Below are 23,148 nucleotides of genomic sequence, written 5' to 3' on the forward strand. Positions count from 1 at the left end.
AGCATTCGGTGTAGTTTTAAAGAGATCCAATAGTGTGTGGCAGCCTTAATGCTAGCCCTACATGTATCAATATTTTTGGCTCTTGAAATCACTTTGGCTGATCGATCAAATTTCATACTGATTTCAAGCAGTTTAAAGAGAATCTGTATTGTTAAAATCGCTCAAAAGTAAACATACCAGTGCGTTAGGGGACATCTCCTATTACCCTCTGTCACAATTTCGCCGCTCCTCGCCGCATTAAAAGTGGTTAAAAACAGTTTTAAAAAGTTTGTTTGTAAACAAACAAAATGGCCACCAAAACAGGAAGTAGGTTGATGTACAGTATGTCCACACATAGAAAATACATCCATACATAAGCAGGCTGTATACAGCATTCCTTTTGAATCTCAAGAGATCATTTGTGTGTTTCTTTCCCCCATGCACTGAAGTTTCAGGCTGCTCTTTTCTTCTTGCAAACAGCTTTGCCCTTGTTTGTAATTCCTCAGTATGTGAAAGCCCAGCCAGCTCAGAGGACGATTTATCCAGCTGATTAGAGCAGCTTCTCTCTTATCTAAATAACACACAGGCAGTGTGCATAGAGGGGCCAGAAAGGGTGAGTTCATAGCAGAACCACAACACTGAAGAACTTGGCAGCCTTCCAGACACAGGCCGACAAGTCTGACAGGGGAAAGATACATTGATTTATTACAGAGACTGTCATAGTAGAAAGTGCTGCAGTTAGCCAGAACACATTAGAATAGCTTTTGGAACATGTAGGATGATAAAAAACAGGATGCAATTTTTGTTACGGAGTCTCTTTAAAGAAGTTAAATTTGATTACACATGTCTGACAATATCCAGTTGCTCGTGGTGGAAGAGTGTCAAGAGATTGACGTAACTATTTTTCCATTTTGTTATTTTTCAACAAGCAATACAGCACTAGTGGTTTAACCGATTCTTAGCAGAATGGTACTGAACTCCAACCTAAGGTGGCCATACACAATACAACCAAATCTATTGATTTTCCTGCTCATTAAAAAAAAAAAAAAAAAAAAAAAAAAGAGAGATCAAGTGTGTTTTTTTCCCCCAATCGAGAAAAATCTACTGATTTTCTTGAAGTTGTTGATAATAAGTTGATCAGCTGTGGTGGAAAATTCTGATCAAAATTTCCCTAAAATTATTTTTCAACCGAGAAAATTGATTAAATTGTCAAATTGAAAGAAAAGAAAAAAATTGCACAAAGAACGCCAAATTTAGACTGAACAAGCAATGCAGTAACTGATTATCTATGGACTTGTTATCAACCCTTTTATTGGTTAGCATTTGTCTCTTGAAGCCGAAAATAGGAGGTGCAAGTGTAAACCCAGGCACAGTGATAGGCAATTACTATTTTTACGGTTAAAACAACAGGCCAATTAATAATTCTAAAGAGATGTTCAAAATGTATTATCTCTAGGAGAATGGGCAGTTAGCATCGAGTCTACTAGGTCTTTGTTTTACAGTAAACTGCATTCATTATTTAAAATTAGTTTTACTCCATGCTCCTCTTCAATAACTATATGATTTCTGCACATAAAAAAGTACAATTCTTACCACTATCTTGTATAATACGTTTAAGATGATCTGCCATTAATGAACGAAGTGCACGCTTGTAAGGCAGTCCCAAACGATGTGGGAACACAACAGCTGTGTCAATTACAGTGGGATGAATTAGCTGTTAAAATAAAGAAAACATTTGCTTTTAGTGAAGTATCATACATAAGCAAAAGAAACACTAAAATGAAATTAGGGTTTCTGAAAAAAAAAAATTAATACAAAAAAAAAATATGATCACAGACAAAATATTTAAAACAGATTTGCAAGGGCTAACATGCTCAGATAGACTAAGTTATAGAAGGGTCGTTTAGGACAGGGGGATAATATAAGATAGGGAGTGATTCAAACACTACAATACATGGATTGTTGAGACTTCAGTATAGTAATGTGAATCATAATTCACATTTACAGAATCACCCTTTGACGTACGCATTGAGCCTTCATGTAGCGCATTAACCACTTCAGCCTACAGTGTAGAAAATCGTATGCATCCAAGCAAAGGACACCTCCCATTCATTCGCCAATAACTATCGCTACTTATCACAATTAATTGATCTATATCTTGTTTTTTTTTTCCACCACTAATTAAGCTTTCTTTGGGTGGTACATTTTGCTAAGAATTATTTTTTTCTAAATCCATTTTAACAGGAAGATTAACCAGTTCGCATTCAGTCGTTTTTCGCTTCATGCATCCGAACAATGTTCACCTCCCATTCATTAGCCTATAACTTTATTACTACTTATCACAATGAACTGATCTATATCTTGTTTTTTCCGCCACCAATTAGGCTTTCTTTGGGGGGTACATTTTACTAAGAGCCACTTTACTGTAAATGCATTTTAAAAGGAAGAATAAGAAAAAAACGGAAACAAATCATTATTTCTCACTTTTCGGCAATTATAGTTGTAAAATAATACATGCCTCCATAATTAAAACCCACGTATTGTATATGCCCATTTGTCCCGGCTATTACACCATTTAAATTATGTCCCTATCACAATGTATGGCGACAATATTTTATTTGGAAATAAAAGTGCATTTTTTCCGTTTTGCATTCATCACTATTTACAAGCTTATAATAAAAAAAAGAAAAGAAATATTTCATCTTTACATAGATATTTAAAAAGTTTAGACCCTTAGGTTAATATATTTGTGTTTGTTTTTTTTTATTGTAATGTTTTTTTGTTTTTTTTAATTAAACATTTTATGTGGGTATTTTTGGGAGGGTGGGATTGAAATTGTATTTTTTTTTTGTAAATATGTGTATTTTTATTTAACATTTAGATGTAGTTTACTTTTTGGCCACAAGATGGCAGCCATGAGTTGTTTACAGTGACGTCACTCTAAGCGTACCACGTACGCTTAGAGCGACATAGGAAGCAGAAAAAGCGTAGCTTCCGAGAGAAGCTGTCGCTTTTTCTGCGGGGGAGAGGAATCAGTGATCGGGCACCGTTGCCCGATTCACTGATTCACTGGCTAACAAACCGCCGGCGCGCGTGCACGCGCGCGATCGGCCGCGTGGACGCGCAGGAGCGCACATGGCTTCCTGGACGTGAGTTTCACGTCCAGGAATGTCAAATAGTTAAGAAAGAAATAGAAAAAATTAATTATTTCTCATAGTTTAAAATTAATACATGCTACCGTAATTAAAACTGATGTATTTTATTTGCCCATTTGTCTCGGTTATTACACCGTTTAAATTATGTCCCTATCACAATTTATGGCGCTGATATTTTATTTAGAAATAAAGGCGCATTTTTTCAATTTGCGTCCATCACTATTTACAAGCTTATAATTTTAAAAAATATAATAAGATACTCTCTTGACATATGTATTTAAAAAGTTCAGACCCTTAGGTAACTATTTATGTTTTTTATTGTAATTTTTTTTATTAATTTTTTTTTTATAAAAAATGTATGTGGGTAATTTTTGGTGTGGGAGGGAAACAGATATGTTAAATGTAAAATAATGTAAAAAATGTATGTGGGTGTAGTTTACTATTTGGCCACAAGATGGCCAGTCAAAAAAGTCCTGGAGCGCACGATCACGCTACCAGGAACTATAAGGAGGCTGTAAATTTTTATTTTTGCAGAAATACCGCGGTCTCTGATTAGAAAGGATCGTTTTTTCTGCGGGGGACTTAGATCAGTGAATGGGATTTATATTCCCATTCACTGATCGGGGGGGGGGGGGGGGGGGGGAGGGTTAACGGCAGGTAGCGGGAGCGTCAGGCAGCGGCAGCTGCATAGTCTATCTGGACGGATATAACCGTCCAGATAGACTTAAGTGGTTTTTAAATTTAACCAAAATTAAAAAAGGTGGTGGTAATTTAAAGCGCATGGTAACCAATGCTAGGAGCCTTTCACATAAAATTGATGAACTATGAGCAAATCAGCAAATGCACAATCAGCTTAGCACTATTTTTGGTGGAAGGATCTTGTTGGTGCATCCTGTGTGAGACAGGTGTCTCTTTGCACAATAGATAATTGCTCTCTGATTTCCATTGGTTCCTTTTGGTCTGTTGCAGCTCCCCATCAGGTCCTCCTTGCGATTCTCATTCCTGATTGGTCCAACTTCTGTATTTAAGATGTGTTTGTGCTATTTGATTCAGTGTGGGTCTGACCAGCCTGAGGAAAGGCTGCTTGGCCTGAAATAGCGGGCTGTTGCTGGACATTTGCCCTGCACTTTTTACCTTTTTAATGATTTTTGAATGAAGGAGCTATGTTTTAAGAGCTATAATACTTGGAGGCGCTGAAGGGACTTTCTGATGACTTATAGTGGTAGTAAAAGGTAAAAATCCTTCCCCTTATCAGACCTTCTGGAGAGCTAGGGTGTCGGCCACAGGCTCCTGGCGGTTATAAGAATGTGTACTGCTCTCTCATTCCCTCTGCACACAGTCCTGCTTGGGTAAACAATGCATGCTATGCTGACAGGAGAGTCTTGTGGTCGGACGGATTTCATTCAATGGAGCCTAGCCAGGAGAAGCATGGAATTGGTGATCTGCCTTTCCCATAGCTTTGCCTTAACATAAGTGTTGCTGCCTCTGTGTCTCGGCGGTAAAATCAGAGAATATCATCAGCCGATCAGTAAGTTATGGCTATGACTAAGGACTGAGTGAAGTCCGAAAAATGTCAGCGGCATGCTCCTTTTATTGTGTTGGGACACGTCCTGAATAAACTTGAACATGGACACATTGAGCGAACTTCCTTGTCTACATGGTTTCCTGGCTGGGCTGCCCTGGTTCCAGCTCTGTCTCTACAGTGGGGTGAAGCGGTATAACTCTCTGCTTCCGATTAGTAAGTCACCAACTTTCTGGACTGCTCTCAGAATGGTGTCACAATCATTGTAGTTCAGTATCTTGAAGATTAATAGACAAGGAGGGGACCCCCGAGGTGCCATTTTGCCGGTTTTCTGTCGCACCTCTCTATTGCAAACAGCTGGAAAAAGGTGCCCTCCGGTAGAAACGTATGCAGTAGGGCCTCTAAGTATTGCGTCAATTTTTACCCTCCGTCCCCCTCTGGCAAGCTGAGAAGATGGAGGTTGCATCCTTCACCCGATCCATTTGCTGTTGGAGCTCCGGCAAAGCTGCTTCCTGGACCTGTACAGAGTCGTCTACCTCTGATGTCTGGCGCGCCACTTCGCCTACTCACTGAATTGCAACTCCAGACTGGCTTCCATAGCAAGTGCCGTCTGGCAGGATCTGATGGACCTGATGTCCGTTATGTTGCATAGGGTAATGGCTCCCTCCACGCAATTTTCTTCCTGGTTCGTCACTTTCTATGGTTGGACTTTTGCAGATGATTTTGAAGTGGCCAGGGTCTGTTGGTGGTGGTCAGAATATTTGGCCTTATCCCCCTTGTCTTTTTTAGAATTGCATTTAAATATTGTGGTTCTGGAATAGGGGATGAGTATCAATTGATCTCTGAAACCCGATGGGCCTCCAGCCTGATGACTACTGAAGATGGGACAGTCAGTCGGGTCCCAATCCTTCGCCGGAGGAGTACACCACAGATTAAGGAGAACTCACAAGGGTTTTCTCCTTTTATAGCAAGCGAGAAAAGTGTAGAACAGTTTTTGCAATATTGCTCTGTGATAGGCGGCCGGGCAGGGGAGCTTCAGACCATGTATCTGTTCAATCTTGGCACCCCCCACCCCCAGTGATAAGCTTGCTTAAATATGTTTCCAAACTGTGCAATTCCTGCATGCCTTAATGAAAGTAATGGAAATGTCCATGGATTGGTAGGTTGTTTTCAGAAACCATTTGTAGCAAAGTTTTAAAGCCGTCCTCTATAAACAGATGATTAAAATTAAAAGCAACCCTGTGAGGTTTGCAATCTAACATTTTGTATACTTTGGGAGAGGGAAGTCTGGATTCTCAGTTAACCCTTTGCACACTTGCATGCAAATGTTTTCATGCAAATCAATCATCCCTACAGCTAAGTTAAAAGCTGTAGTCTTCAATTAAAAATAAAAATCTTGTTTAGATACATACGCCGGTTAGAGGCTATCTATTGTTTGAATGTATTCTAATTCTGGCCCTATATTATCCAGAGTGCAAGCATTCAGTGGATCAACCTATCTAAAGATTAGAAGTACATATTCCAAAGTCCTCTCTTGGGACAGATAGTGCATCAACTAATCCCACAACGGAGCTAACAAAATACACACACACACACTAGTATAAGTTGCGTGCATGCTGACAATGGTCAAAGACAGGGAACGAGGGAGAGCACTGAATTAAATAATGGCCTCAAGGTAAAGTTAAAAGAAAAGAAAAACTAGACAGGATCAAGGCTCATCCCCTTCACATAGGGTGTACGCACTTCTGTTGCCAGCGATTTACACATTAATGGCTGTGTGTTGAGTTAAGGACAGCAAATTTCCACTGTTATACAAGCTGTACATTGACTACTGTATCTAAGTGTCATAGTCCCATAATAAAATCATAACAAAAGAGTGTGTGTGAGTGTGTGTGTGTGTGTGTGTTATATGGATCTGAATTAAATCAGGAAAGGCTCTCTTTCCTAAGTCAAAAGGGTGATGCAGCTGTATAGTTTTGTACTCTATCAAGGGAAATGGCTGATACCAGGAGGATACTGGTCCATGAAGAACTGCTCTTGCAGCCTTGAGTCTTTTGGAACCAGGCAACATAAGAGGCAAATTCTGAACACCACCCTTATGCAACAATCTTCACACATAAAATTGACAAAATCCGAAGTGAACTCTCCGTGCCGCCCTCAAATCCCACCTCCACACCTCTCACTGACTGCTCTCTAACTGCCTTCTCTCCACTCTCTGAACATTCCCTCTCCTCTATAATATCCAAACCTCATCTAACCACCTGTGCTTTGGATCCTATTCCCTCCCATTTCATTCCGCAGCTATCACCATCTCTCATGCATGCATTAACATCGCTATTTAACCTGTCCCTCTCCACTGGCACCTTTCCGTCCCCACTCAAAAAGGCTGCTGTGACACCACTACTTAAAAAAACATCTCTAGATCCTACCACACTCCCCAACTACCACCCAGTGTCACTTCTCCCATTTGCATTCAAATTCCTTGAATGCCATATAAATGCAGAATTAAACCATTATTTATCTGCTAACTCCCTACTTGATCAGTTCCAGTCTGGCTTTCACTCTAACCACTCCACAGAAACTGCCCTTATTAAAGTGGCCAATGATCATCTTACAGCTAAATCCAAAGGTCAATTTTCCATACTCATCCTTCATCAGCATTTGATACTGTCGACCACACCTTACTCCTACTAATACTTTCAAATGTAGGAATTATAGGGCCTCACTCTCGCATGGTTATCTTCCTACCTCTCTGGAAGGTCCTTCACAGTCTCCTACTCAGATCAGATCAGGTCTCCTCATGCTTTGTCTGTTGGGGGTTCCTCAAGGCGCTGTACTTGGTCCCCTCCTCTTTTCCATCTACATGCACGGTCTTGGTGACTTAATCCACTCATTCAGGTTTCAATACCACCTATATGCAGATTATCATCTGTACCTCTTGGCCCCAGACCTTAACTCCCTCCTCAAACGTGTTCCTGACTACTTGTCTGCTATATCCTCCATGTCCTCTCGCTTCTTAAAACAATGAGTAAAAGAGAACTAATCATTTTTCCACCGTCTCTGTCCACATCTCTGCCTGAAGTTACAATAAATGTTAATAACACTCCCATAACTTCAGATCACGAAGCACGGTGCTTGGGGGTAATATTCAACTCATCTCTCTCTTTTATTCCTCATGTTCACTCCATAATCAGCTCTTGCCACCTCCAACTCAAAAACATATCTCGCAACCGACCTTTTCTCACTCAAGACACAACTAAAATGTTAATACATGCTCTTATAATATCTCATCTGGACTACTGCAACATACTACTTTGAGGACTACCTTCTAACAGACTGGCCCCACTCCGGTCGGTACTGAACTCAGCTGCTCCTCTCATTCATCTTTCTTCTTGATCTTCCTCTGCTGCCCCTCTCTGTCGAACGCTTCACTGGCTGCCAATTAACCAGAGGATCCAGTTCAAACTCCTAACCCTAACCTACAAAGCTCTCCAATGCCTCTCTTCCCGGTACATATCCTCACAAATTTCCAGATATAAACACAATCGCTATCTCAGAACTGCACATGATCTTCTGTTGTCCTCCTCTAGAATTACCTCCTCACATTCACAAGATTTTGCACACGCTTTACCCCTCCTATGGATTGCCCTCCCACAACACATCCGTCACTCGCCAACCTTTGTTACCTTTAAACGCTCTCTAAAAACTCATTTGTTCCGGCAAGCATATGCGCTACCTTAGGCCACTTCCCTTTGTCCAAAGACCAAATTGCACTCCTACTAGGTATCCTAAAACACACTGCCTCTATATATTTTTTGTATACTACCCCTCTTGTTTCCCCTCCATTCCCTTTAGTTTGTAAGCTCGCAAGGGCAGGGCTCTCTACCCCTTTTGTGTCTTGGAAATTATACATTTTATTTATCATGTTACTTTTATCACTGTCATTAACAATTCTGTATTTTGTATTCTGTATTTTGTATCATTTTTGCATTTTGTCACTAATTATGTATCTTGTATATTGGTGTACACCATTGTATTATTATGTACCCCATGTTTGTTTCTTACTTTGTACAGCGCCACGGAATATGTTGGCGCTTTTAAAAACAATAATAGCCACACTGCTGAGTACTGTGAGATCCATCTGCACTGCATTTGCATTTTGAAAAATGCACTCCCACTGACTTGAATAAAAATCGCGGTACACTCAACAATTTTGTCAAGATTCTAATGCAAGTGAATGCCTTTTTCAAAACACAAAAGCAGCGCGGACAGATCGCAAAGCACTTCGCGGCGTGGCTTTGCCCATAAGGGTTTTATTCAGAGTTGGTCTCTTAATATTGCCTGGTTCCCAATGCATTAACTTCTTCAACATTTTCTCCTTCATCTTGGCTGTATGTAATTCTAAAAGAGATTTTGAAAATTCTTAAACAAACAGTACCTTAAGAGCAAAAAGATCACTTTCCAAACTATGACCTATTAATATAGTGTCACAGCTGAACATACACAGCAATACCGCTTGAACATCCCGAAGGGTTATACTGGTGTTCTCCAGGTCTTCTTCTGTTACACCAGAAAACCTGTTCAGTGAGGGAGGAGGAGAGAAGGAAGTTACATTGAAGTATGGAAGCAAGGAAAAAAGTTATAAGGAATAAAACCTATATACTTCTCACAGCAGCTTAGTTTTAATTACTTTAAAGAACAAACTATCAAATAAACAGTTTCTCTGTAAACCCCACATACCTATGGAACTTTTAGCCAGAAATACTAAAATGCTGTATTGTCTATCAGCTGAATGTAACAAACTTGTGTCAGCAAAGGAGGGGGGGGGGGTGCAGGCAAAGCTGAACTGTAATCTAGCTGTACACTGCTTTCTTTTCACTGCTTGGCAGAGAGAGAGAGACACAGGATCAGGCACACGGACAGAACTGCAGCAGATGATTATTATATATTTGGAGCTATATTTCTGATTTATATCATTCTGAACACATTTTACTCACAGCATTTAGAGCCAGGGAATATTTTTTCCGGTATACTGGATACAGTCCTCCATAGTAATGTAAGTGAACACTGTTCTATGAAAATGGCATATTTTCTTCTCATAAGATATTAAAATTATTTTATTGCTATTTGCTAGTAATTACTGGAAATCTATGTGGCATTTAGAATTTTCGTTAACTTTGATAGTTGTCCTTTAAGGGCCGGTTCACACGGGTTTCTGCTTGGTGTCTAGTTTGGGGTCTTTTGGCAGCTTCCCATCGTGATTGGTGGTAAGACGTGGCAGTAATCGACTCTGGACCGGCATGGAAAATCAGGATCGGAACGCCACATTCACGCAAACGATACACGCCGTCCAATACAAACACTTGAATGGGAGCGTTTAACGATGAGTCCTGGATGCTGTCCGTGTGAACCAGTCCTAATGCAGTACAATTTTTTTTAAAGAAAAATATTGAAACTCTCAATGCTTTTTTCAGAACTGAATTATTTAACAGCAAAGCACTGCTGCTAATGTATCCCTATGGGATCATTCTCACTGCAGAATTTACTATTTGTATAAATCACAAACATGCTGCATGCATCACTTTGGGGGTGATTGCCTTGTGATTCTTGTTCTGTTCAATGGGAATGAAAATGCAAATTGCAGCAAAAAAAAAACAAAAAAAACATGATTCGTGATTTGCGTTTTGAGTGTGAAGCGTCTTACCCGACCAAGTTATAAAAGAGACCCAAAATATAAATTCTAGCTAATGCACAATCTCAAATCTAGACATTGCCACATTCCTTCTCAAGAAATGTCATCCCCAGTTCCTCACTTCCTGTAAACTGTTTCTCTCCCACTCCAGATGAGGCTTCAAACCAAACAAAGTGTGCATCAAATATATCATAGATCTAAGCCTAGACTGTTTCTTATTCAAATAACACTTTATCACATGCATAAAACAAAAAGCAAAAACAGTGGGCATCCAATTAGAAAGTGAACCCTAAAGTAAAAATTAGCACTTTGATAAATAGTGACTCCTCTCGCCCTGAACCCTTTCGCTTTGTCAGGAGCCCTGACTTAATAAGCGTGCCTAAAATAAGGTAGTTGGACAGTTATATTTATGAAATATGGTTCCTCTAAGAAATAAACAGTGAAACCAGTAGGGCAGAGAGGAGGCAGCCATTATTCACCATTTATCAAAGCACTGTTTTTCTACTTTAGTGTCCACTTTCTAGCTGGACACCCAGTGTGTTTGTTTTATTTTATGCATGCAATAAAGCGTGAGTTATGCACTGGTTTGGAACCAGTGGGAGAGAATCCAATTGTTTACAGGAAGTCAGGAACTGAAATCACCATTCCCAAAGGAGGAGTGTGGATTTACCTAGATTGGAGATTGGATAAAGACCATATCATTTGGGTCTCTTCTGACTTTGTAAGAGTGTCTATAAAATTGAATCCCTTTATAGTAAACTCCAAGGGACCAGGAATAGTTATTTCCTATATAAAACGTTTGCAATATCAGAATTGGTCATAAATTGTATATTTATACAGACGCATTTGCACCTGAGGACTGAGTTTACTACATCCAGAGGTTTACCTAGATAGTTTACTATAACGAAATTCCACTGTAAGTTGGAGGGACAAAGTTATTTATGAAATACGGAGATGTAACTATGTAACTATGTGATGTAACTGCGCTTGAAGTTATGATCAAAGAGTAGACAGCCTGTTTTGATGAGATTTTCTTTAAAGAGAACCCAAGCTGAAAATGATCTAAAAAAGCAAATACTAATACAGTACACAATAACAACAGTGGAGGAGAGCAATACATTAAAACATAACTTTTATTCATTTTATTTAACAACTACATAAAAGCGCTGATTATATTATGTTGTGAATAAACTTTAAGTAGGTTGGAGGTAAAGTCTAGTAGGTTGGCCCTAGTAGTTAGAATCTAGGATTCCTCCAAAATCCACACTGCTAATGTAAACCAGTGTTCTCCCCAGGCCAAATTAGGTGGGCGGGCCGCCCGGGTGTTTTGAAACCCCACCCAGCTGCCTAAAGTCGGTGCTGTAAATCAAACTGCAGACAGGAGCGCTCCATTGCCTGTCGTCAATCAGCCCTCGGTTCTCGCACAATAGCAAAAGCCATCGTTGAACACTGTATAGCTCTCCTCTGCCTGCAGTGATTGGCTGGCTGGGCGGGTTGTAAGGGGCGTTATCGACGCTAGGCAGGGCGTCTCGCAGTGGCAGTAGTAGTGTGGGTTAGGGGAAGCAGGAATGCACGTTGCCTGCAAAAAAGCACATTTAGCACCTCAGGCAGTAGATCCAGTGTCACTGTCTCTGGGCTCTCTCAGATACTAGAGCGCCAGCCAGCCGCCTGATCCATGCAGTCACCTCTCTGTGATGCCGCACATACTACTTCCTGTTTTGGTGTGCGCAACATTGCACAGAGGAGGCAGCATGGACCAGATGGCTGGCTGGCGCTCTAGCGTCCAAAAAACAGCCCAGAGCCAGTGATGCTGTATCTACAACGTGCGGGGGGCGAGGTGAGCATCGAACCCTGCGCACTAGTGGCCAGACTCCAGTCTGAGCCACTCTCCCCACTAGCCACCAGCTTCTGGCCTGACCCACCCCACTAGCCACCAGCCTGACCACCTACCTACCCCACCAGCCTGACCACCTACCTACCTACCCGACTAGCCACCAGCCTGACCACCCACCACACTAGCCACCAGCATGACCATCTACCCATCCAACCACTTAGCCACCACCCTGACCATCTACTCACCCACCTACCCCATTAGCCACCAGCCTGATCACCTACCCACCCCACTAGCCACCAGCCTGACCACCTACCTACCCCACTAGCCTGACCACCTACCCACCTCACAAGCCACCAGCATGACCACCTACCCACCCACGCAGCCCACTAGCCACCAAGTCCGACTACCCCACCCACCTAGCCACAAACCTAACCTACCTCACTAGCCACCAGCCTGACTTACCTACCCACCTCACTAGCTACCAGCCTGACCTACTTACCCACCCACCACACTTCGGTGTAACCCTCCCTTTCCACCCAGCATGCCCTTAGGGCCCCTTTTCCACTAGCTGCAATTTGCTTCAGAAAGCGGATTGCAGCAGTTTTGCTGATTACAATAAGCTCCGCGTTAATCGCGGTGCTCATTTCACACTAGCATGTTTTTTTTCCGAGTCACAATTGTTGAGCGATTGTGCTCCATTCCCGGCAGCTACACAGCGCAATCACGGGGTGGTGGAAATTGTAGGTTGCGTGATCGCAGCACGATTGCTATTGCACTTCCTAGTGCAAAAGGGCCCCTACTTCCCCATTTAGCTACTTTTTCATGCCACCCAGCTGAAAAAAAATGTCTGGGGAGAACACTGTAAGCCAAACACCCCCCACACACACAAACTCTACAATATTTCACCCCCTCAAGTGGGGATCTTCGTCAGGGGTACAAAAGTGCCCAGTGCTAGAGTGCCCAGTGCCAATTTACATATTAAATACATTCAACACAAATCACATATTGACAGCCTATTGGCTCTATCAGCAGCCAACCAATTAAGCTGACTTGCGTCCTTTTTATAGTTGTGGGTGGGAGGGGGCAGGTATGACGTAGTGACTGCCCACCTGCTCCTTCAGGATTCAATCCTACCAATGCCAATCAAATGTATATACTGTACCAGTCAGGTACCCCAGCTAGTACAGTTATGCCCTCAGCCTTAATATCATCCCCTCACCTTATAGCCACCGCTCTAGGCTAACCCTGAATTGAAAGCCATTATGCATACTTTCCCCTTGGTGGGAGGTACCAACCCTCAAGTTGCCAACAATCACAGGCTGTGGCTGGGCGTATCAGCCAATCTTGCACCGAGGCGCATAGTACACATCCTTAGCTACGTCAGCTCCAGGTCTCCACCAAATTATCCATTCAATGGGCAGAGTAGACTGGAGAGCAAGATGGATCACTTACATCCTTTGGTGGGGCTTGTCTACGGACCTAGATTGCTTGTAAATACAGGTTTTGATCAATATTTATAAAACATCCTGAGCCTCTTATTTTGATTCAAATGGATTAAGTACATGTAATGATAGGCATTAATTATAAAAATTGATTCACTGTCAATTATAAATATATTGTGCTCTGGCAACTCAAACCATGTACAGTGTGGTATCAAAATCATATTTCTGATTTGTTAAAAACATCTGCACATATATTTGTCCACTCGAGATGAGAAATGAGGGGGAGATACAGAAATGGATGAATAAAATGACAACTACAAATGACACCTGATTATACATTTATATTCTTATAATTGGTAGGTATAAAGATGACGTATGTACGCTTATCAATTTGCGCTCCCCTTCTGCCATTTTCCTGTATATATTGCTAAGAAGATAGAAAAAAACATTTAGATTCCATTGCATATAGTACCTGAACCATACTATGTCAAGTACATTGTGGGTGAAAAGATCTATTAGATGAAACATTTAAGAAATAAACCCCTCATATAGGTTAGGCCAGAGAGGCTTTATGTGCCTAACCTAAAGATCCAGTGAGCCCCCAGCTGGCACAGTTTCTGGTCTACGTCACCTCAACATGAGCTCAATTTCCACTGCTTAACCGGTTCAGCACCGCAATGCTGAAAATCTCATGCATCCGAGCAACGTTCACTTCCCATTCATTCGCCTATAACTTTATTGCTACTAATTAGGCTTTCTTTGGGTAGTACATTTTGCTAAGAATTATTTTTTTCTAAATCTATTTTAACAGGAAGATTAAGAAAAATGAAAAAAAAAATCATTATTTCTCAGTTTTTGGCCATTATAGATTGAAATTAATATACGCTACCGTAATTAAAACTCATGTATTTTATTTGCCCATCTGTCCCAGTTATTACACCGTTTAAACGATGTCCCTATCACAATTTATGGTGTCGATATTTCATTTAGAAATAAAGGTGCATTTTTTTCAATTTGCGTCCATCACTATTTATAAGCTTATAATTTTAAATAATATAATAACATTCTCTTGACATGCATATTTAAAAAGTTCAGACCCTTGGGTAACTATGTATGTTTTTGTTTGTTTTTTTAATTGTATTTTTTTTTTTTTTTTATAAAAAAAATGTATGTGGGTAATTTTTGGTGTGGGAGGGAAACTGCTAATTTTAAATATAAAATTTTTTTTTTTTTTTTATTAAAAATGTATGTGGGTGCAGTTTACTATTTGGCCACAAGATGGCCACAATGAAAAAAGTCCTGGATGCGAACAATCTCGCATCCAGGAACTAAAATGCTGGGAAGAAGTTTCCTGGGGGCAGAAATACCGCGCTCTCTGGATAGAAAGCGTCGGTATTTCTGCGGGGACGTTAGATCGGTGAATGGGAATTATATTCCCATTCACTGATCAGGGGGCTAGCGGCGGGAGCGCGCGGGGGGGGGGGGGGGGGGCACCAGCCGGCGGCAGCAGCGCCTATCTGGACGAGGAAGCTCGTCCAGATAAGCCGAACTGGTTAAAGGACTTACGAGGCCTGTTTTGTAAAAAAAAACATTAAAAAAGTTAGATACCTGTGTGTTTGTAAGGCACGGAGGACGCCGTCCACGCCCTCCGTGCCGTTCCGCCGGGCTACTGTTACGTGGATCGGGGGGTTGGCCTTAGAGCTGCGCAGCGGCACTCGCAGCTATGCGTACTGCGCAGCCGCAGCCACCTCCGGACGCCATCTTTGTACAGGCTGGAGAGCCCAACCCCGGGCCGCGCGGTCGGGGGACGTTCGGGGGGATATTGTGAAGCGGGGACCCGGCGGAACGCACGGAGGGCGCGGACGGCGTCCTCCGTGCCTTACAAACAGACACAGGTATCTAACTTTTTTTTACAAAACAGGCCTCGTAAGTCCTTTAACCACTTGCCGACCGCCCACTGCACAGAGGCAGCCTGGCAAGTGGATCCCGCAAGGACCGCCGCATGCACAGAGGCGGCGGTCCTTGTACGGGCATGGGCGGAGCGATCGCGTCATTCGTGACACGATCCTCCCCTGGCGACTGGCTCCGCCCCCTCACGCTGTAACCTGCCGGCCGTTCGGAAGCGCCGGCGGGTTACTAGCACCCGGATCGTTGCATACAAAGTGTATAATACACTTTGTAATGTATACAAAGTGTATTATACAGGCTGCCTTCTGCCCTGGTGGTCCCAGTGTCTGAGGGACCACCAGGGCAGGCTGCAGCCACCCTAGTCTGCACCCAAGCACACTGATTCCCCCCCCCCGCCCCCTGATCGCCCACAGCACCACTCAGACCCCCCCCCAGACCACTGTTTGCACCCAATCACCCCCCTAATCACCCATCAATCACTCCCTGTCACTATCTGTAAACGCTATTTTTTTAATGCCCTAAACTGCCCCCTGCTCCTTTCTGATCACCCCCCCCCCCTCAGATTCTCCCCAGACCCCCCCCCCCTGTGTACTGTATGCATCAATCCCCCTGATCACCTGTCAATCACCCATCAATCACCCCCTGTCACTGCCACCCATCAATCAGCCCCTAACCTGCCCCTTGCGGGCAATCTGATCACCCACCCACACCAATAGATCGCCCGCAGATCCGACGTCAGATCACATCCCAAGTGCAGTGTTTACATCTGTTCTCTACCCTAAACACCCACTAATTACCCATCAATCACCCATAAATCACCCCCTATCACCACCTGTCACTGTTACCCATCAGATCAGACCCTAATCTGCCCCTTGCGGGCACCCAATCACCCGCCTACACGCTCAGATTGCCCTCAGACCCCCCCTTATCAATTTGCCAGTGCATTATTTACATCTGTTCTTCCCTGTAATAACCCACTGATCACCTGTCAATCACCTGTCACTGCCACCCATCAATCACCCCCTGTCACTGCCACCCATCAATCAGACCCTAACCTGCCCCTTGCGGGCAATCTGATCACCCACTCACACCAATAGATCGCCCGCAGATCCGACGTCAGATCACCTCCCAAGTGCAGTGTTTACATCTGTTCTCTACCCTAAACACCCACTAATTACCCATCAATCACCCCCTGTCACTGTTACCCATCAGATTAGACCCCTATCTGCCCCTAGGGCACTCAATCACCCGCCCACACCCTCAGACTCCAGCCCTGATCACCTCGTCCGTGCATTGCTTGCATCTATTCCCCCCTCTAATCACACCTTGAGACACCCATCAATCACCTCCTGTCACCCCCCTAGCACACCTACCCATCAGATCAGGCCCTAATTTGCCCCGTGTGGGCTCCTGATCACTCGGCCAAACCCACAGATCCCCCTCAGACCCCCTTCCGATCACCTCCCCAGTGCATTGATTGCATCTATTTCCCCCTCTAACAACCCCCTGAGACACCCATCAATCACCTCCTGTCACCCCCCTAGCACTCCTATCCATCAGATCAGGCCCAATACAACCTGTCATCTATAAGGCCACCCTGCTTATGACCGGTTCCACAAAATTCGCCCCCTCATAGACCACCTGTCATCAAAATTTGCAGATGCTTATACCCCTGAACAGTCATTTTGAGACATTTGGTTTCCAGACTACTCACGGTTTTGGGCCCGTAAAATGCTACGGCGGTATAGGAACCCCACAAGTGACCCCATTTTAGAAAAAAGACACCCGAGGTATTCTGTTAGGTGTATGACGAGTTCATAGAAGATTTTATTTTTTGTCAAAAGTTAGCGGAAATTGATTTTTAATTTTTTTTTTCACAAAGTGTCATTTTTCACTAACTTGTGACAAAAAATAAAATCTTCTATGAACTCGCCATACACCTAACAGAATACCTTGGGGTGTCTTCTTTCTAAAATGGGGTCACTTGTGGGGTTCCTATACTGCCCTTGCATTTTAGGGGCCCTAAACCGTGAGTAGTAGTCTAGAAAACAAATGCCTCAAAATGACCTGTGAATAGGACGTTGGGCCCCTTAGTGCACCTAGGCTGCAAAAAAGTGTCACACATGTGGTATTGCCGTACTCAGGAGAAGTAGTATAATGTGTTTTGGGATGTATTTTTACACATACCCATGCTGGGTGGGAGAAATCTCTCTGTAAATGGACAATTGTGTGTAAAAAAAAATCAAACAATTGTCATTTACAGAGATCTTTCTCCCACCCAGCATGGGTGTGTGTAAAAATACACCACAAAACACATTATACTACTTCTCTTAAATACGGCGGTACCACATGTGGCACTTTTTTACACCCTAAGTACGCTAAGGAGCCCAAAGTCCAATGAGTACCTTTAGGATTTCACAGGTCATTTTGCGACATTTGGTTTCAAGACTACTCCTCACGGTTTAGGGCCCCTAAAATGCCAGGGCAGTATAGGAACCCCACAAATGACCCCATTCTAGAAAGAAGACACCCCAAGGTATTCCGTTAGGAGTGTGGCGAGTTCATAGAAGATTTTATTTTTCGTCACAAGTCAGCGGAAAATGACACTTTGTGAAAAAAAAAAAAATTAAAATCAATTTCCGCTAACTTGTGACAAAAAATAAAATCTTCTATGAACTCACCATACTCCTAATGGAATACCTTGGGGTGTCTTCTTTCTAAAATGGGGTCATTAGTGGGGTTCCTATACTGCCCTGGCATTTTAGGGGCCCTAAACCGTGAGGAGTAGTCTTGAAACAAAAATGACCTGTGAAATCCTAAAGGTACTCATTGGACTTTGGGCCCCTTAGCGCAGTTAGGGTGCAAAAAAGTGCCACACATGTGGTATCGCCGTACTTAGGAGAAGTAGTATAATGTGTTTTGGGGTGTATTTTTACACATACCCATGCTGAGTGGGAGAAATATCTCTGTAAATGGACAATTGTGTGTAAAAAAAAAATCAAACAATTGTCATTTACAGAGATATTTCTCCCCAGCATGGGTATGTGTAAAAATACACCTCAAAACACATTATACTACTTCTCCTGAGTATGGCAATACTACATGTGTGGCACTTTTTTTGCAGCCTAACTGCGCTAAGGGGCCCAAAGTCCAATGAGCACCTTTAGGCTTTACAGGGGTGCTTACAAATTAGCACCCCCCAAAATGCGAGGACAGTAAACACACCCCACAAATGACCCGATTTTGGAAAGTAGACACTTCAAGGTATTCAGAGAGGGGCATGGTGAGTCCGTGGCAGATTTCATTTTTTTTGTCACAAGTTAGCAGAAATGGAAACTTTTTTTTTTTTTCTTGTCACAAACTGTCATTTTCCGCTACCTTGTGACAAAAAATAATATCTTCTATGAACTCACTATGCCTCTGAGTGAATAATTTGGGATGTCTTCTTTCCAAAATGGGGTCATTTGGGGGGTATTTATACTATCCTGGAATTCTAGCCCCTCATGAAACATGACAGGTGGTCAGAAAAGTCATAGATGCTTCAAAATGGGAAAATTCACTTTTTGCACCATAGTTTGTAAACGCTACAACTTTTACCCAAACCAATCAATATAGGCTGAATGGGTTTCTTTTTTATCAAAAACATGTTTGTTCAAATTTTTCGTGCTGCATGTATACAGAAATTTTTACTTTATTTGAAAAATGTCAGCACAGAAAGTTAAAAAAAAATCATTTTTTTGACAAAATGCATGTCTTTTTTGATGAATATAATAAAAAGTAAAAATCGCAGCAGCAATCAAATAGCACCAAAAGAAAGCTTTATTAGTGACAAGAAAAGGAGCCAAAATTCATTTAGGTGGTAGGTTGTATGAGCGAGCAATAAACCGTGAAAGCTGCAGTGGTCTGAATGGAAAAAAAGGGTCAGGTCCTTAAGGGGGGTAAAGCCCACGGTCCTCAAGTGGTTAAAGAAAACCTTTAATGAGAAAAAAGTTCCACTGGGGGGTACTCACCTCTGGTGGGGGAAGCCTCCGGGTCCTATTGAGGCTCCCCCCATCCTGCTGTGTCCCACGGCGGCGGTGAAAATCCTTTCCGGAACGGAGGGATGGAAATATTTACCTCCCAGGCTCCAGCGCAGGCGCAGTATCGGCTCTCCGCCTCGGAGATAGGCGGAAATAGCAGATCGCTGTCGGGCCGCTCTACTGCGCAGTAGAGCGGGCCCGACGCAGATCGCCTATTTTCGCCTATCTCCGTGTGGAGAGCCACAACAACGCCCCTGCTGGAGCCAGGAGAGGTAAATAAATCAGCGCTGGTCAGCCTTGTCGAGGGAGGATTCCAGGACACTTCGGGGGAGCCAGCGCTGGACTGCCTGCAGCTACAGCGGAGGGGGAAGCCTCATTGGGACCCTGAGGCTTCCCCTTACCGAGGTGAGTACCCCACAGTGGACTTTTTTTGTTACAGGTTCTCTTTAATGACCCAAAACTGTAGACATGTGGTATCACCGTCATGTATCTCTCTAAAATGTCTTAAAAATTTAGGTATTTCTTTGATTCCTTAAATCTATGTGTTGAAGGATCCTCTATTTTATTGCTCTAGTTGTCTCCCAATGTAAAATAGGGAAAAGGCATCGTATCGCATAAATTACACCTTCAGTTTTACAGTTGAAGTCAGAGTTCAAAAATTCTTCCATTCCACAAATCACTGAAGCCTTTACGCTTTTCTACATTTATACAGGCTTTTCACCTCCCACATATATAATCACAATTCCTCAAGGAGGAGAGCGGTGTTATCTAGATTGGAGATTGGAAATTTGCGCTAACAAAGACCTTGTAATTTGGGTTTCTACGGACTTTGTAAAAATTGCCTATAAATAAGGTGGAGGGACAAAGATACGTAGATGTGATGTAACTGCCCTTGAAGTTATGATCGAAGAGTTTATGTCAGCTTGTTTTGAAGGGGCTTTCTTTAAAGAGAACCCAAGCTGAAAATGATCTAAAAAGCAAATACATAAATATGTAAAGAGATGTAAGCCTCTGGATCCTCCTGAGGCTTCTAACACTGTCCTCTGGTCCCCTGCCTCCTTTATGTCGGGGGCTTGCTCCTCTTCTGCACCTTATATCTTTCTCCACTGCCCAACTTCCCCCCGCACATTAACTGTAGCAATTTCTTGCCAGACTCCTAACATGCTGTATTCACAAAGGGACATTTTATTTATTCACAGAAATGCTTGCTTTTAACAGCATGGTCACACTGTAGAGATCATCCAGTGTATCCGGCAACAGTCTCCTCCCCTGCACAGCATGCATAGTTTATAGTATTTTTTTATTTTTACATCTGCATTTTAGATTTATAATCCATCAGAGTTGTTAGGCATCTACAGTATATGTACAACACGAAGAATCAACAGCACCACGTCAATGATGTATAGCTCTTTTATTGATTAAAATGACAAAAAGATAGCCATAACAGTGACAGACGCAGTTTCGGAAAAGGTCCTGCCTCAAGCGGTTTCAGGCTCTGTCTGAAGTGCATCACAAAAACTGCCATTTATATAGTGATCATAAATACAAAATAACCAATTAGGATGCAGAGAGGGCAAGGAGGACCTGATGGGGAACTGCAGAAAATCACGTATGTTCCAGCCTCATGACATAAATCCAACTGACCAATCAGAGTATCATGAAAATTCAAAATCCCCCTTACCTCCTAACTCCAACTGTCCAGCAGGAGAGGCCCTGATGGGGAACTGCAGTTCCTACCCATGTGTCACGCCGAACGCCAAAAACCTTCCTGAAACCGTCTTGCTGGTCATGTAATGTACACGAAAAAGCATCAGCAAATGAGCAAAAATGTACGCATTACCGCATGCATAAAAGCGTCTGTGCACGCGAAAAACTGCACGCGTAGTTCCCGCGGTAAGGCATCACATAAAAACTGCATATCCATACGCATAAAGCATGCATGCAAATATAACGCGTAAAAGCGTAATTAGACATGTAAAAATATAAATGGGAACACAGGTCGCTCTACACGTAAAAATGCATAAAGCACCTACAAAATGCATAAATGCGTATCCGTATGCGCAAAAATGCTCATAGTTCCCTTTCACATAAGCCATATAGGGCGCATGTGAAATGTCTAGTGACACATATGGGTAAACTGGTGAATGAAAAATGGCATTCCTAAAAGGATCAGATCGAAAGGAAAATAAAGCAAAATCAAAAATCAATCCCGGTGTCTCCTCTGCATCTCAAATACATAAAAGAGACACACATCACCATAACATTAGAAGCTCTGGATATAAACCAACTACAACTTACCCTAATAAGGGAAAGAAATATGTGGATCAAAATATATCCCAAGCATGCTATATCCAAAACCCCATCAATAACCAATTGAGCCCAAGTGTCAAAGAAAATAGAGTCATAAGCAAAAAGAAAGATTGTAGTCTCTATTAACCATTTCTGACGTCCGGACGTGATGCTCACGCCCAGGCGGCTGCTCTGCTGCGGTGCCGCGTTTCAGCGCGATCGCTGGCGCGCCCCCGTGCTGTCCCCCGGTAGCCCTGGGATCAGTGAACGGGAACATGGTTCCCGATCACCGATCCGTGTCCCCAGCAGGAAAAACCGAAGTGCTCTTACTAGAGGCTTCAGTCTTTCTGCAAATGAAATTTTCCGTGTCCTTGTGCATCCGGTTAGCAAGAAGCCCAAGGAGAAAAAATATTCAAGGTGGCCATCTTGTGGCCAAATAGTAAAACTACATCTACATGTTTTTTACATTACAATTTACACATATAGTAACATTAAAAATTAACTGTTTATTTCCCACACCAAAATATTACCCAAATAACATTTTTAATGGGAAAAAAAGATTACAATAAAAAAAATAAAAAATAAAAAAAAAAACAGTTACCTAAGGGTCTGAACTTTTTAAATATGCATTTGAAGGGGGTATACTACGAACATTTTTTAAATTATAAGCTTGTAAATAGTGATGGACACAAAATGGAAAAAAAGCACCTTTACATAGTTGCATAGTTATTTTGGTTGAAAAAAAGACATACGTCCATCGAGTTCAACCAGTACAAAGTACAACTCCAGCCTGCTCCCTCACATATCCCTGTTGATCCAGAGGAAGGCGAAAAAACCCTTACAAGGCATGGTCCAATTGGCCCCAAAATGGAAAAATTTCTTCCCGACTCCAGATGGCAATCAGATAAAATCCCTGGATCAACATCATTAGGCCTTACCTAGTAATTGTAGCCATGGATGCCATTTAACCCAAGCCCCCTCTTAAATGCAGGTATAGAGTTTGCCATAACGACTTCCTGTGGCAATGCATTCCACATCTTAATCACTCTTACTGTAAAGAATCCTTTCCTAAATAAGTGGCTAAAACGTTTTTCCTCCATGCGCAGATCATGTCCTCTAGTCCTTTGAGAAGGCCTAGGGACAAAAAGCTCATCCGCCAAGCTATTATATTGCCCTCTGATGTATTTATACATGTTAATTAGATCTCCTCTAAGGAGTCTTTTCTCTAGACTAAATAAACCCAGTTTATCTAACCTTTCTTGGTAAGTGAGACCTTCCATCCCACGTATCAATTTTGCTGCTCGTCTC

The 23,148-nt window shown here is 42.4% G+C and overlaps 1 protein-coding gene across 2 annotated transcripts in view; it reads right to left on the reverse strand.

The window, feature by feature from the left end:
• REXO1 (RNA exonuclease 1 homolog) overlaps window positions 1-23,148 on the reverse strand; it is a 373,818-nt gene that overhangs the window by 36,699 nt on the left and 313,971 nt on the right. For both annotated transcript variants that reach the window (XM_068233863.1, XM_068233861.1), the window contains 2 exons: window positions 9,095-9,233; window positions 1,573-1,693 (listed from right to left, as the gene is read on the reverse strand). In XM_068233863.1, coding sequence (XP_068089964.1) covers window positions 1,573-1,693; window positions 9,095-9,233 — 260 coding nt within the window. The remainder of the gene's footprint in view (window positions 1-1,572; window positions 1,694-9,094; window positions 9,234-23,148) is intronic.

Source organism: Hyperolius riggenbachi, chromosome 1, assembly GCF_040937935.1.
Source record: "Hyperolius riggenbachi isolate aHypRig1 chromosome 1, aHypRig1.pri, whole genome shotgun sequence".
In the NCBI taxonomy this organism is placed as follows: Eukaryota; Metazoa; Chordata; class Amphibia; order Anura; family Hyperoliidae; genus Hyperolius; species Hyperolius riggenbachi.